Source organism: Bufo bufo, chromosome 1 (genome assembly GCF_905171765.1).
Source record: "Bufo bufo chromosome 1, aBufBuf1.1, whole genome shotgun sequence".
Lineage (NCBI taxonomy): Eukaryota > Metazoa > Chordata > Amphibia > Anura > Bufonidae > Bufo > Bufo bufo.
In genome coordinates this window covers 667,623,211-667,639,032 of record NC_053389.1, presented here as the reverse complement: position 1 = coordinate 667,639,032, position 15,822 = coordinate 667,623,211, and the positions used below count along the sequence as shown (strand labels likewise).

Genomic DNA, 15,822 nt, shown 5'->3' with positions numbered 1-15,822 from the left:
TTTTGGCCAATAAAAGAAATTGCTGGACTTGGTCAAAATTCAGCATTTTTGCAAATATAGTGTGTTACATTATATGGGCAAGAATGGCATTAAAAACTACACATGTTGGCAATGTACTTGTTTTCTTAAGCAGGGCAAAAAAAAATATATATATAAAAAAATAAAAAAATAAAAATATATATATATATATATATATATATATATATATATATTTGTGTAAGGCGCTTACAATAGTACAGTGAGGAACCCTAGGAAATAGGGTAATGAACGTAGTCGGTTGTGGTGTGCCGAAACAGAGGATGAAGTAGGCCTGAGAAAGAAGAGGGCCTACTCAAGGAAAAGATATGGAAAGGGATGAGTGTGAATAAGTGGAGTGGTGGGAGGGTCAAGCAGTTCAGACCTCGGACGGTACAGGAGCCAGGTAAGGGGAGTGCCTTAAATAGGCTGGAGGTGGATCTCAGCCCCTCCCACAAATCCAGGCAAATTGCCTTAATACTTGTGTAAGGCGCTTACAATAGTACAGTGAGGAACCCTAGGAAATAGGGTAATGAACGTAGTCGGTTGTGGTGTGCCGAAACCGAGGATGAAGTAGGCCTGAGAAAGAAGAGGGCAAAAATGAAGAGAACAAGTTTATTGCAGACAATCAATACACGTATTTCTCAACCAGACATGTTTTTGAAAGCAACCCTAACCTCCTGAACTGGATTGGGTATGTATCGCGAGTAAGCGGATGATTTTCAGCACCCTAATGTTTTGATGACATAAGTTGGGATGTTGGCACTGGAGGCTGTGGATGCAGCTCTTATACGAAAGGAGTGCCCTGAGTAGTTGGCTGCGTTGAGGCCTAGTTGTGTGAGGGAAGACTTGACTTAAGTCATGAAGGTGGTGGTGGTGAGTACAGAACTTTGCAGCTGTAGAAATGGCTGTGCGGGTAGAAGATTATGACGCTGCCTGTAGGCATCAAGAACCCTGACTGGACACCATCTGTTGTGCGTGGGGTAGTACGGAATGTTGATGGGAATGTGCTGACTGTTCTTGGAGTGAGGTAAGGTCAGGATGTAACGATCCATGTGTTTTGGCAAGTGGGAGACAAGGAGAAAAGGCGTAGTTTGGGTCGTGGAAGATGTAGTGAATTCTCCCGGCCTTAGGAATCCGTAGAAAGCCAATTATAGCTGTTTTGAAGATGGAGTTTGTATCTGTGTAAAAAGGCCTTGCGTCTAGTAGGTCGGATAACGCCTTGAAGACATGATTGTCTATGGGTAGCCTCTGGGCTGTGCGTGCGGGTTCCGCTTTCTGAATACCTCTGATTATGGTTTTGATTTGGTGAGAGGCCATGAAACTGATGTTATTAGGGTGTAAGATTAGCATGTGGTGTTGAATGCCAGTGAGATAGAGTATGATGGCGTTGTATGACATTTGAGTTTAAGGTGGCAAAAAGAAGCAAACCCCAGAAAAGAAGACATGACCAAAGGGGGCGTGATTTTATGTTCCAGGAGGAATCTGACAACCTAGAAAATAAAAGTCAGAGAAAATGATAACGTGAGAGAGACTCTAATGGCGCAAGCCACGCGTGCGAGTCACCACAAGATAATTGTATTGCAAGCCACAGATGACCGAGCCGTGCGAGCGGGTCTGAAGGCAGAAAAGACATGGAACCTACTGGTCGTGGGACCACGCAGCCGGCCTCGACTGGCGGAGTTATGTGTGTGGAATTTAAATGGGGAATGCGTGAGAGACTCTAATGGCGGAGTCATGTGTGTGAAATTATCACGAAGAAGCCATGCGTGAGAGACTCTAATGGCGGAGCCATATGTGTGAAATTAACACGAAGAAGCCATGCGAGAGAGACTCTAATGGCGGAGCCATATGTGTAAAATTAACGCGGAGAAGCCATACGTGAGAGGCTCTAATGGCGGAGTCATATGTGTAAAACTATAACGGAGAAGCCATGCGGGAGAGGCTCTAATGGCAGGGCCGTGCGTGAGAGATTCTACTGGCGAAGTCATATGTGTGACACTAAACGGAGAAGCCATGCGTGAGACTGATGGCGGAGTCATATGTGTAAAACTAAAACGGCAAAGTAATGTGTGAGACTCTAATGGCGGAGTTATATGTGTGACACTGAAACGGAGAAGCCATGCGTGAGAGATTCTACTGGCAAAGTCATATGCGTGACACTGAACGGAGAAGCCATGCGTGAGACTAATGGCGGAGTCATGTGTGTAACACTAAAACGGAGAAGCCATGCGTGAGACTCTAATGGCGGAGCCATATCTGTAAAATTAACGCGGAGAAGCCATACGTGAGAGGCTCTAATGGCGGAGTCATAGGTGTAAAACTAGAACGGAGAAGCCATGCGTGAGAGGCTCTAATGGCAGGGCCGTGCGTGAGAGATTCTACTGGCGAAGTCATATGTGTGACACTAAACGGAGAAGCCATGCGTGAGACTGATGGCGGAGTCATATGTATAAAACTAAAACGGCAAAGTAATGTGTGAGACTCTAATGGCGGAGTTATATGTGTGACACTGAAACGGAGAAGCCATGCGTGAGAGATTCTACTGGCAAAGTCATATGCGTGACACTGAACGGAGAAGCCATGCGTGAGACTAATGGCGGAGTCATGTGTGTAACACTAAAACGGAGAAGCCATTCGTGAGACTCTAATGGCGGGGTCATATGTGAGACTCTCTAATGGCGGAGTTATGTGTGTGAGTAAAACGGCGAAGTAACGCGTGAGAGACTCTAATGGCGGAGTTGTATGTGTAACCTAAAACGGCGAAGAAATGCGTGAGAGTCTGTAATGCCGGAGTGATGTGTGTAAAACTAAACGGTGAAGTGGTGCGTGAGGGACTCTAATGGCGGAGTTATATGTGAAACACTAAAACGGGGAAGCGATGTGTGAGAGACTCTAATGGCGGAGTTGTATGTGACACACCAAAATGGAGAAAGCCATGCGTGAGAGACTCTAATGGCGGAGCCATGAGTGAGACTCAAATAGCGGAGTCGTATGTATAAAACTGAACGGAGAGACCATGCGTGAGCGACTAATGGTGGAGTCGTATGTGCGTACTAACAGGAGAAGCCACGCGTGGGAGACCAATGGCGGAGTTCTGTGTGTAAAACTAAAACGGAGTAGCCATGCGTGGGTGACTAATGGCAGATTTTTTTTATTTATTTATATATTTATTTATTACTATTATTTTTTTAAAAAAAAATTTTCACTTATGCGGCACCAATAGGACTCGCATACCCATGACCATCTCCAATAATGAACTTGAGACACTGAGCCGCCGACAACCGTATGGTACCTCTAATGGACAACACGAAGAACGGTCACCGGGCCCCCGAAGCCCAGGGACTGAACTGGATGACCTCACGGTGATGATAAGTAGTTAAACATGAGCCAGACCTGATGGAAAAATGCGTGCCCAACCGAAACATTAATCAACCGCGAACCGTGAAATTGAACTGATGGAGAAAACAAGAGCCAGAGGCATTGCAGCTCGCTAAGAGAAGACCCTTGTCGTGACAAACGAATAACCAACTTGTGAACATAGTAGGCCTAGAAATGAAAAGAAATGCAGCATTAGTGGAAGCAGGGTAACGCATGATGTAAGATCAAGTGGGTGAATGCAGCACTGGATGTGAGTGGTGCCTCACTCTTATAGGCCTATTTATTTTAAAAATATATATATTTTTTGGGGGTGGACCATGTGACCATAAGGGTTATGTGGCGGGTTTCTGTTTTATTGTTTTGGGGAGCTGCTTGACCTGATGTTGGAGGGATGTTTAACATGAAGTGGTTGTTTTGGAAGTGATCAAGGCTTGGATGCCCCCACGGACTGTGCTGCCTATGTGGGTGGCGGCATGTGCTGATTGCCTGGTCCGGAGCTCCGCCGGCTAGTCAGGAGGATTCACTCCAGTACAGTTTTCCTACAAAGTCTTTGTTCTTCTTCCAAGTGACAAAACTTTAAACAACTTTTACAAGTCTATAGAAATTCTCCGGGGATGAGGATCCAGGAAGGTGCAGGGGGCAGACGCGTGCCTATGCTCCTGTACCTGTGGGTGCTGGTCTGCTGGCTGGGTCTTGTGGTGCTCCAGACAAGTGAGGTCAGTCTGTTATAAAGCAGCAGCTGTCGATTCTGTTAGGAGTTTTAGTACTTCAGATAGGAGTAGTCTTGCTGCTGGGAGTTATAATGCTTCGGGTAGGACATGAAATTTTGCTGAGACTTGTAGTTCTGCAGACAGGAATGGACATGCTATTGACCGTTATACTGCCTTGGACAGGGCAGAGTGTTCTGCCGATACATGGGATGCCCCAGGCAGGATAGGTTATACTACCCTAATCAAGACAGGTTATTATGCTGAGACTTGTAGTGTCCCAGAAGTATATGTCATTCTGCCAAGAAGTTGTTCCCCTGGTAGGAGAGAACTCCCTAGTAGACCTTGTGCTGGTCCATGGACAGGTTCTGGTACCCAGACAGGCCTGGTTATTCTTCTAAGACCTTTGGACATTCTGTTTTGCTGAGACTTGTGGTGTTCCACAGGATACCTTGTAGAACCTGTGCTAACCCAGGGAGAAATCCATTTACTGTGCCTGCAGCCGGACAGACCTGCCGGCGGCTCCCCGCACCAGCCGCGCCGGCGGACAGCTGCCGGGACACCGCGCATGCGCCGATGGAAACGCCGCGCATGCGCAGTACCCCGGGCCGCGCGTGCGCAGACCAGGCACGGAGACGTGGCCGCCCGCCATCGGCAGCGTGGTAGGAGGAGTGGGGTAGAACGGGACCGGAGGCAGAGGGGGGGACCTGAAGCGACGGCACGTGCCCAGCGGTGATGTCCATGAAGGGAGGGTGTATGCAGTGTGGCCTGTGAGCTACCGATGGGTCATGTAAGCAAGTGTGTAAACTTCTGGCCATGGCTGTTTAACAAGAAAAAGGGGGCACGTTGTATGTGAGTTTGCAGGGAGGTGGACCGAATAAGAACTAGAATGGGAGGTAATATGCACAGGAAACAATAACCTGGGCTGGCTTACTGCAGGGTTGGTGACTGGAGCGGAGCTCCTGTGCAGTCGTATCCTTATGCATAATCCAGGAAAGGCATGACAGACATGAAATATGGCAAGTGACTTGCAAGCGAGAAACGTGACATGAGTTCAACGGTGGTGAAAATGAAATGAGTTGGTACAGGGGACAAAACAGTGAGGCCCCGTGCTGTACCGTGTGGATGACTTACAGTTTAACGGGCAAATGCGACCTATAGTGAAACCGGGTGAAGCAGGACGAATAGAACAGGTATGCTCCAAATCCAGAACACCGATGGCAATCGAAACTTCCAGAAACTCAGCAACTCTCCAGTAACTCCACAAGCGACCCTCTCTCAAGCAGTTCAGACCTCGGACGGTACAGGAGCCAGGTAAGGGGAGTGCCTTAAATAGGCTGGAGGTGGATCTCAGGCCCTCCCACAAGTCCAGGCAAATTGCCTTATATATATATATATATATATATATATATATTTTTTTTTTTTATATGTATGAGGGCCGTCTATAGGAAATTTTTGCCCAAAACACCTCAGGAGTAAAAAAAATGCCACTACAAAAATGCTTACGTGTGCTGCATTTAATAATCCCAGTCTTCCATGTAACATTTTTACTAAAAACACTGCAAAAATGTCCATAAAAACACTGCCTCCAGATGTTAGCTGTAAGGGCTTGTTCACACGACCGTGCCGTGTTTTGCGGTCCACAAATTGCGGATCCGCAAAACACGGATGCCGCCCGTGTGCCTTCCGCAATTTGCAGAACGGAACAGACGGCCCTTTTATAGAAATGCCTATTCTTGTCCGCAAAATGGACAATAGGACATGACTCATAATTTTTGCGGGGCCACAGAACAGAGCAACGGATGCGGACAGCACACGGAGTGCTATCCGCATCTTTTGCGGCCCCATTGAAGTGAATGGGTCTGCACCCGAGCTGCAAAAAAAAAAAATGCGGCTTGGATGAAGAACAAAACCATGGTCGTGTGAATAAGCCCTAAGTCTATGGGATTAATTAAAGAGGACCTTTCACCAGAATAAAACCTCTAAACTGACTATACAGACGTGTAGAGCGGCGCCCAGGGATCCCCCTGCACTTACTGTTATACCTGGGCGCCGCTCCGTTCTCCCGTTATAGCCTCCGGTATCTTCATAGTTAGGCTCCACCCAGGGAAACCTGCCCGCGTCTCTTTCTCCTATGCTGTAGCGCTGACCAATCGCAGCGCTCAGCTCATAGCCTGAGAGAAAAAAAAACCTCAGGCTATGAGCTGAGCGCTGTGATTGGCCAGCGCTACAGCATAGGAGAAAGAGACGCCGGCAGGCTCCCCTGGGTGGAGCCTAACTATGAAGATACCGGAGGCTATAACGGGAGAACGGAGCGGCGCCCGGGGATAACAGTAAGTGCAGGGAGATCCCTGGGCGCCGCTCTACACGTCTGTATAGTCAGTTTAGAGGTTTTATTCTGGTGAAAGGTCCTCTTTAAACAAATTTCAGTATCAGCAGGTGTTTTTTCTTCACTCATGATGCTTTCTTTAGATCAACTGCATATTTTCCTCATTTTGTGGTGTTCTTTTGTGCCAGACATCCACTAGTATATTCCGCAACGTGTGCAGGTGGCCTAGATCTGCCATGTGTGAATTCATCCTGTTGGGATTGCATTGCATATCTACATGCAGTATTTGAGTCTTGTATAGCACACTGTGCAACGGATGTGATATTTTCTAGGTGCTATGAGGAACGATGTGACAATATTGGGACACTATATTCATTATTCACCTTGGTGGGGTAAGCACAATATATTTGGCCAATGTACTGTATGCCATTCAACAGCAGCTTTAGTTACAGTATAAGACAACTATCTATACACATTTTTTGCCATTTGCATAACATACACCGGTCTATTCCTTTATGCGCATCCACAAACTTTTAATTTTACTAAAACTCAATCACCTTTGTCCCTAACAAGTTATTTCAGCAGCAAATAAAACAGAGGTTGCCCAAGACGATTGTATTAAGTGGCCTTTTAATGTAGACTTTACATTTATAATCAAGGCATGAAGGTATCTAAATTAATTATTAATTAAAATATTTCCAGTGCATTTTATATGTAGAAATTAAGGAAGACTCTAGTGCTTTCCATGTTACACCTGTTAATATCTGGCTAAATGCATATCAGAGGTGAATGGACATTTAAGGGGGAGAACATAGGGGGAGATTTATCAAACTGGTGTAAAGTAGAACTGGCTTATTTGCCCATAGCAACCAATCAGATTCCACCTATCATTTTCCAAAGGAGCTGTCCAAAATAAAAAGAGGAATCTGATTTGTTGCTATGGGCAACTAAACCAGTTCTACTTTACACCAGTTTGATAAATGACCCCCATATTCTCTAGGAGTTCTACTAGAGGGGCAATACTGTTTTGTCAGCCATAGAGGTTATGATGCTAGTATACGGTTATTTTCTTCTGATCATTCAAATGATTGCTTGTGACTATGGGATGTCACAAAACCAGCATAGAAGATTGTGAGATAAGCATAAAAAGTAAAGTCAATCTTCAGAAATCTGGTAGCAGTGTGTATTCCCCCTTAACTGTCCCAATCCCCACTAATATATTCGCTTTTCTCTTCATCATCGGAGTCGGCAGATACTTTTTTCATCCGCATCATCGCTGCTCTTATACTCTGCTCCAGTTCATTTTCAGGCCCTTTAGGCACAGGTTCCTTCTGCACTTTCTTCAGTGTTACTCCTTGTCTTATAGCCATTAAAATACTGTCTCTTGTACTGGTGACTGAAGGCTGAGGTGGTTCCACCCTGCGGAGGCGGTTCTCACTTCGTTTCAACGATGCCAACACCTCTTCCATGGAACCTAAAGGCAAGATACAGAGATTAAAAATGTTCCAACTGTGGGTTTTACATCCACGATTACTACTACACAGCATCACATTTTCGTTTTTTACTTCATATCCGTATATGACCTGACACTGCATAATGTCCGTACTCCTTCAGCAAAATGCAAAGGTTCACAGTAAAGAGTTTCTGCACTGTCAGTATATTCACGAGCAACCATGCAAAATGAAAGTCATTTACAGTAAAGTGCAATTAGCGTCACATTCCCACAGCATACTGTACTTCCATGTAAGAGGTCCCAACAGGAGCGCCATATGGACTGATACTCCACTACAACAGCAGACACCTGAACTCATTCCCTGTACCTCTAAGGCTGGATGCACACGACGTGGGTTATGTGCGGAAAAACAGTACCAGCAAATTGTAGATTAGACAAATCTCACGTACACTATGCTTTTTTTTTTTCTTATGTGCGGAAATTGACCTGCTGTGCGGATTTTGAAATCTGCAACATGTCAATTGGCTTTTTTCTTGTGTGGATTTCACCCTTTTCAATAGAAGGATGAGCTCTGCAGAAAATCCACAACAAAAACTAGATAAATAGTGCGAATTTATGTGCAATTTTTGTGTGGTTTTGGTGCAAATTTTCTGCACGAACATCATCACCACATGCAGCCACTCTAAAGCCCCCTTCACATATATTAGTGGTGTCCGGCCAACTACTTCAGGCTAGTAGCCGGACACAACTGACATAGCGAAGCAGAATACACCAGAGGGGAACTGCACTGGGTTGCTGGATATATGTATGGATAGGCCTAATCTAGCTCACATTATAAGGCTACATTCACACAAATGTATTTTGTTTCCATTCCGTTTTCTTTTTTTGTGGAAAAGATGCAGACCTATTCATTTCAATGGGTCCGCAATAAATGTGGACAGCACACCGTGTGCTATCTGCTTCCGTATCCGTATGTCTGTTCCGTAGCTCAGCAAAAAAAATAGAACATGTCCTATTATTCTCCGTTTTGCAGACAAGGACAGGCATTGTTACATTGGATACGCAAAAAAAAAAAAAAAAGCCATACGGAACGTCATCCATTTTTTGGGCGAATCTGCAATTTGCGAACCGCAAAACACATACAGTTGTGTGAATGTAGCCCAAATACTGATATTTTATTTTCCCCTATGCAACTTACTTTTTAGAAGAGTCTAATCCATCTCCTGTCCGCCATCCGGTAACTACAAGTCCCATGATTTCTTGCCAAGGTGTAGGTCACAAAAGGAGCTACCAATGTCAATCTAGGCACTAAAACTAAAATAGTCAACCATTAGCTGCCTTGGTTTGCTTTACAGCAGCGAATGGCCCACAGGAAACTGAAGTCTAGAGAGGAGTCACTGAATTCTAAGGGACAGTTTTCTAGATATGCTCTGTGACCTGTGCAGAGATTATGGTGCAGGAAGGGAGAGGAGACGAGCAATGGCCCACCCTACTGTGAATGATGGATCCAGTGTTATCTATATGTAGTTGATATCAGTCATCGTAATCCTGCCTGTGATGACTAGGGATGAGCGAATAGACTTCGGATGAAACATCCAAAGTCGATGTGCATAAAACTTCGATCCTGCTCTATACAGTATTAGAATGTATTGGCTCTGATGAGCTGAAGTTATTGCTTTGCGAAGTCTCAACTTTCATAAATTAATTTGTACTGTAGAAAAAAATAAAATTCTTAAACACAGATTCAGTTCCAAGAAGTCAATTCGCTCATCCCTAGTGATGACAATGAGCTGATTGATGAAAACTAATGTCCACAGAACATAAGGACAGGGGGCAGAACAGTAAAACTCCACCACCTGGACACTTGCAAGAGCAGAATCTGGCAGAATGAAAAGGTCATATTCACACTACTCCTAATAATTAACACGCCACAAAAAGGTGTGCCCATCATATGCTCTCTCCAGCCAAGAATTAGTGCTGTCAGCAGTTTAGAATGGTCAAAACTGAGGACAGACTCCATTTAATAAGATTTCCTTACCCGAGTGTTGATTAAAATTGGCTTTTAATTTTTCTGGAGTAGTTTGATTTCCAAGATCTTCACCTATCAACACTTTATGTTCATGAAATTTTTGAGTCTTAGATGAATGAGGTATGGGAGCTGGATTTCCCAACAGCAAAGTCTGTGACGGTAAAGGAGGAGGAGGAGGAGGAGGTGCTGTTGGAGGAGGAGGAAAAGGAGGAGGAGGTGGTGGAGGAACAACAGGTTGCGGTGGAAAATGATCTTGCTTGGAGGGGTCATCACTGGACCATCTACATTCGGAATTTCCTCTCTGAACAAGGATGTCTGCTGAACCACTTGTGGGCCCCTTGGCTTCCTTAGGAGGTTTTAAGCTCTCCATGGAGTTACTGGGTACATGTGACTGCATTCGAGAGGTTTTCAGTACAACATGAGATTCTTTTTTCTACGGAAAGAAAAGTTATTGAACACTTCCATTATGAAATATGCTCTCTCCTTGGCTCAATTCATTTTCCATCCTATTCAGCAGAACATGACTGTGCACAACTTGATCACTGCAATTTAACACTCACATCTTTAAAGCTTTTTAATCTCTGTAGTGCTTTTTGACGTTCTTGATCAACCCATTCTTTTTTCTTTTTCTCCTCCTCTTTTTTCTTGTCTCTTTTCTGTCGTAACACAAAGAACGCTGTTAAAGTGTCTCCCACACACTGGTTTAAATGGTACAGAAGTCTCCACATGCACTAGGGGTTTGGCGTGGAATCAGAAAACAAACTATTCATAGACTCCATACTCACCATCTGTACAAAATGATGCTGCTGAAGCCGCCTCTGTGTTTCCTGGTACTGCTGACGCTTAAGCTCTTGTGTCTCTATGCACTGATCCTAAAAGAATCGGGATGGACACAAAGCTCACAGAGAAATGCTAAACTTTCGGAAATCACACATCTGATTGTTATTGTGAACTGGATAAATAATAACTCTACATTATAAATTCATTCAACATTTTATGGCCAAAGAAGTGGAAGTAACGACTGGTTGTGACAGACCAGATTAATTCCCATTTACACAGGCTAACGACTGGGCAAACAATCGCACATTTGTTCCCCGAGTATTGCCCGGTAAAAACATGTCTGCCGATCAGCCGACAAACAAGCACACGCTGGACTGTTGGATGACTGCATTTTGTGTGGATATTAAGATCATTAATGTCACATCACCACATTTAAACAGGAATGTGCTGCCGACAATGAAATTGTATGGGGAGGAACGATCACATTAACGATCGTTCAGGCACATGCAGTGACAATGACTGATCCATGTTAATGAAGCTAAATTGAGAAAATGACAGGGATAGCCGATTTCCTGCACAGAGAAAAAAATACGACGTGTTATAAAATGAAACAGGTATTCTACTTCTAGCAAATATACGCTATTCCTTGTATATTGAAGTGTTCCATTACATACAGTATTACTGCTACACAATTAGACTAGCCTCACATCTGCCACGCTGTTCAGCTTTTTCTCTTCCGGATCCAGCATATGCCGGATGCCACAGACTATAATGGGATATGGATTCTGGCATTCAATGCACACAGTTTTTGTCTACAATCTGCTGGGACTACTACTGGAACCTCCGGCCTCAGATGTGAAATTAGCCTTATACTTTCTGCATGAATTGATCACATTCTTCAAGATCTCTGTTTGCTCCTATTCAATAGGAATCGTCACTGTTCACCTTCAGTGTGTAGTAGATTATCGGGACAAATGTTTGTAGCAGCCATTGAACAATACAATGTCATCAAGCAGGAAAGCAAAGGTTGCACATTTCTACAAAAAAAAACAAGATATACAGATGTGGTAGCTGCAAACATGCATGCCGGAAGGCTAATAGTGCATTGCATCATGGAGATCTATGCATAAGCATAGCCATTCCCATTTAACGTGAACAAGCCGTAGTATGCCACTGCAGTCATGTTGGCTTCTACACAGGTATGGGATGTTAGTAGATGTTACTATCAAGATAGATTATCCTGTTTATTATCTCCCTACCCTTGTAGATTGTAAGCTCTTACAGACAGGGTCCGTCCCCCCGTACCAGTTTGTTAATAGTTTCCTCTTCAAGTACAGAGCCATGGAATTAATGGAGCTTTCGAGTACATCATAATAATAATTTACTAAATAGAACGTAAATGGTGGTTGGTGAAAGCTGAAAATACATTAGGGCAAACAATACAGTATCTCTGGGCCCCTTTAGTACAAGTACTGTGTAGTATGTATATGGAAACACTAGTAGTAATATTAAGCTAATGCCACACAGGGTTCTTACATTTGTAATTGATAAACGGTCGTTGTAGAATCAGGCATCCTCAAACTGCGGCCCTCCAGTTGTTGCAAAACTACAACTCCCAGCATGCCCGAACAGCCTACAGGTATCAGCCTACAGCAGGGCATTGTGGGAGTTGTAGTTTTACAACAGCTGGAGGGCTGCAGTTTGAGGATGCCTGGTGTAGATGGTCATGTTTTAGTAAAGTTTGACAGATGGGTGAATTCGGTCTGCTAATCGTAGTTTAAAGAGGACCTTTCAAGGGTCCAGACATTATAAAATAAGTGGCACTTTCAGTAGGGCATCAAACAGGGATCTAATAGAGCTTACTATTATTCCTGGGAGTCGCTCCGTTCGCCCGCTGTGGACCCCATTAATTTTCGTGCCTGGTATGCCAATTACTAGTATCGGTGCAATGAGGAGGAGGAGACGCCAGGGTTTCTCTGTGGGCGTCTCCTTCTCCCTGGCTGTCACAGCCAGGGAGGATTTTTCTCTTTAAGTACCTTAGGGCTTTCAATGGTTTCTATCAGGTAACTTGGATCCCTATGCACTATCATCCGCCAAACTGGTGTTAGGATCTGTACAATTTTACACGTGTACCAGAATGTAACATACTTTTTTGTTCCTCAGTAATGCTCGTCTTGAACAGATATTCCCCCGTTTTGACTCGAGCTGCCGCGCCTTTCTTTTGAGCATTGTGTATGTTGCACCATTACTGGACTGCTCAAACGTCTGCAGTTCCTGAGGATCTTCACAGGTGTCATAATAGACTACCTCCTCTTCTTTTTCTGCAACCAAAAGGAGAAAATTCTTTCTTCCTGTCACTACCCATACTACAAATGTACCAAAAACAGGCAGATTTTTATATTTGGTTCATACAACCGGGAACCCCACCGATCAGCTGTTTTGAGAATAAACGAGTGATCAATGAACGTGTCGTCACTGGCCTAGGAAAAGCAGAGAGACAGGAGTGCCACTGCCTTCTCAACCAGCTGTTGGTGTTGGACTCCTACTGATCAGATACTGATGATCTATCCAGAGGATAGGTAATCAGTAAAAAGATCTTGGAAAACCTTTTTAAGGACAAATGCACACAGTGACTTATTAAGCAGAGATTTTCTGCAGCACAATACAGGACCAGCTAATTAGATCCTTTTCAAAGACTCTCTACATGGTGTGGAAATATTCCACATGGAAAAATTGACACATGGAGTGTTTTTTTAAATCCATTGTTTTTGTGCATTTTCAGTGCAGTTTTCACCCTTTTCAATCTGGGGATCCAGGATCTGGGGCATCCACAAGTAATATGTAGATTTTCGTGCGGATTTGTTACGGAAACCCAGTAAAATCTGCACAAGACCGTGCAAAGAAAATCTGCATAAACTACACTGCCGTGTGCATGTGCCCTTAAGGCTATGGACACCTTCAGAGCCATGTTTTAAATGATTGATTTACATGCATTTTGGGGTAATAAACATTTTTGGAATAGGTAAACACTTGACACTATTTGGCTTCCACAGCTCCTATGTTTCTCACTACATAGCAGATACACAATGCTGTCTGTGTGATGAACCCATAAAACTGGACACCTGACAGCTCGTTCTCTGGCGCCCCTCTGACTTCTGCTTAAGGGCTCGTGCCCACGAACGTAAGGGATCCGTGCCCATGCTGCAGACTCATGCGGATCGCGGACCAATCCACTTGAATGGGGTCCCCGATCCGCATCCGACGGTCCGCACCGTCAGAAAGACCACGGAAGAGCTCCATAGTGCTTCCGTGGGGTTCTGATTCGTACTTCCGCACCGCATCTCCGGGTTTGCGGACCCATTCAAGTAGTATGCGGGAAGCAATATGGCCATGGCGGGGCAACAGCCGTGTGCATGAGCCCTAACTCTGTCAAATTAGCTTTGAAGATGTCCATAGCTGTCATATTCCAGGCAAAAAAAAAAAAAATCTTAATTAAACAGTGCCCACGATCAGAATGGAGAAGAGGGTGGTTATGGGTACTGCAGGTAAAAGTCCAAAATCGTGATCACAGATTCCCTTTTAACCTGAGTGATAGTATGGCACGGTGATGACACGGACTCAGGAGCTAGGCCCACGCTATCGTTCATTGGTGCCAGCTGGATTATACAGCAGGCACCGAGCTCTTACTGCCACAATTGAAGATAATGAGAATTCCAGCAATTTAACCCTCTCAGATGCTACCGCGTCATCTGAGCAGTTAGACCGTCTGTCCTCCAATCAGCACCGTACAAACATAATTGTGGGGTGTGAAGTACTTGGCACGCTAGTACTAGATGTACTAGCAAGATGGGTACAGGATGTACTAGTGTGCCAGTATGACTGTGCACTGTAATGCAGAAGTATTACACTGTATAGTACAAGCAATCAAATGATCACATGTTGAAGTCCCCTAGGCGGCTTAAAAAGACTCGATCTATTAAAATATCCCATTATATAACCCACACATTGAATGCTGTAAAAGCATTTTTGTTTTTTGGTCACCTTACCCCCTCCAAAAAATTAGCAAAAAGGTCCCTTGTATCCCAACATGGTATCAATAAAAACTACAGCTCACCTTACAAAAGATGAGCCCTCATACAGCTCCATCAGCAGAAAAATAAAAAAAAGTTATAGGTGTCAGAATCTGGTGACACAAAGCAGCTTTTTCCATTTAAAAAAAAGCATCTTAACTTTTTAGAAGTTGTAAAAACATTAATAAAAAATAAAATTGGTACCTCTATAATCATGTTAAAATGTCATTAATCCTATGCAGTTAACACTGGAAAAACAAAACCCTAAAACAATGGTGGAATTGTGTCAGGTCACAGTGCGGCGATAGGCCGGTAGAAGACCAGGGAGTGGTGAGTGTCAGCATGGCCTGAAGCAGGAGATGTACAGTAAGTTAATTTTTTTTGTTTGTTTGTTTGATGGCGCTTGAGAGTCTGATCTGAGGAGTAATGGGGGTCTGATGGAGCTTGGGTGTCTGATCTAAGGTCTAAGAAGGAATTCAGGTCCGATGAAAACAATAATTGCTCTTACCGGTAATTGTTTTTCTTGAAACCCATGACGGCACCCATGCGACTAGGACCTCCCATCCAGGACAGAAAACCTGAAGAGATAAAATGGTTCACACCCCCACCAAACCTCAGTGATTATAATAAACCAACCTCCGGAGGCGTGCCAACCACCAAGAAAGAAGAGTTGAAAAAAAAAAAGGTGTGGGGAGGGGGGGGGGGGAGAACTACAGCACTTTCCTCCCAAAATGCCGCATCTGAATCAAGATGCAGTCTGTAATGTCTTAAAAAAAAAAAAAAAAAAAGGGGAAAGCTCCAGGTAGCGGCTCTACAAATCTGGGCCAAAGAAGCATCTGCCCTCTCTGCCAAAGAGGTCGCAATGGCCCCTGGTAGAATGAGTCTCAAACCCCGTTGGAGGAGGCAGCTAAGGGAAGAATAGGCAAGAGAAATTGAATTCTTTACCCATCTAGCAATAACACTAGTGGAAACTTTGCAGCCCCTACACTTTCCCTGAAACTGGATAAGGAGATTTTCATCTATCCTCCAAGGTGACGTGGAATCTAGGTAAAACACTA

At 44.2% G+C, this 15,822-nt stretch overlaps 1 protein-coding gene across 2 annotated transcripts in view; it reads right to left on the bottom strand.

The window, feature by feature from the left end:
- Positions 1-6,820: 6,820 nt before the first annotated feature.
- Positions 6,821-15,822, bottom strand: part of WHAMM (WASP homolog associated with actin, golgi membranes and microtubules) — a 35,646-nt gene continuing 26,644 nt past the window's right edge. For both annotated transcript variants that reach the window (XM_040414051.1, XM_040414052.1), the window contains exons 6-10: positions 12,843-13,015; positions 10,700-10,786; positions 10,475-10,570; positions 9,924-10,347; positions 6,821-7,906 (exon numbers count right to left, since the gene is read on the bottom strand). In XM_040414051.1, coding sequence (XP_040269985.1) covers positions 7,626-7,906; positions 9,924-10,347; positions 10,475-10,570; positions 10,700-10,786; positions 12,843-13,015 — 1,061 coding nt within the window. In that variant the 3' untranslated portion in view covers positions 6,821-7,625. The remainder of the gene's footprint in view (positions 7,907-9,923; positions 10,348-10,474; positions 10,571-10,699; positions 10,787-12,842; positions 13,016-15,822) is intronic.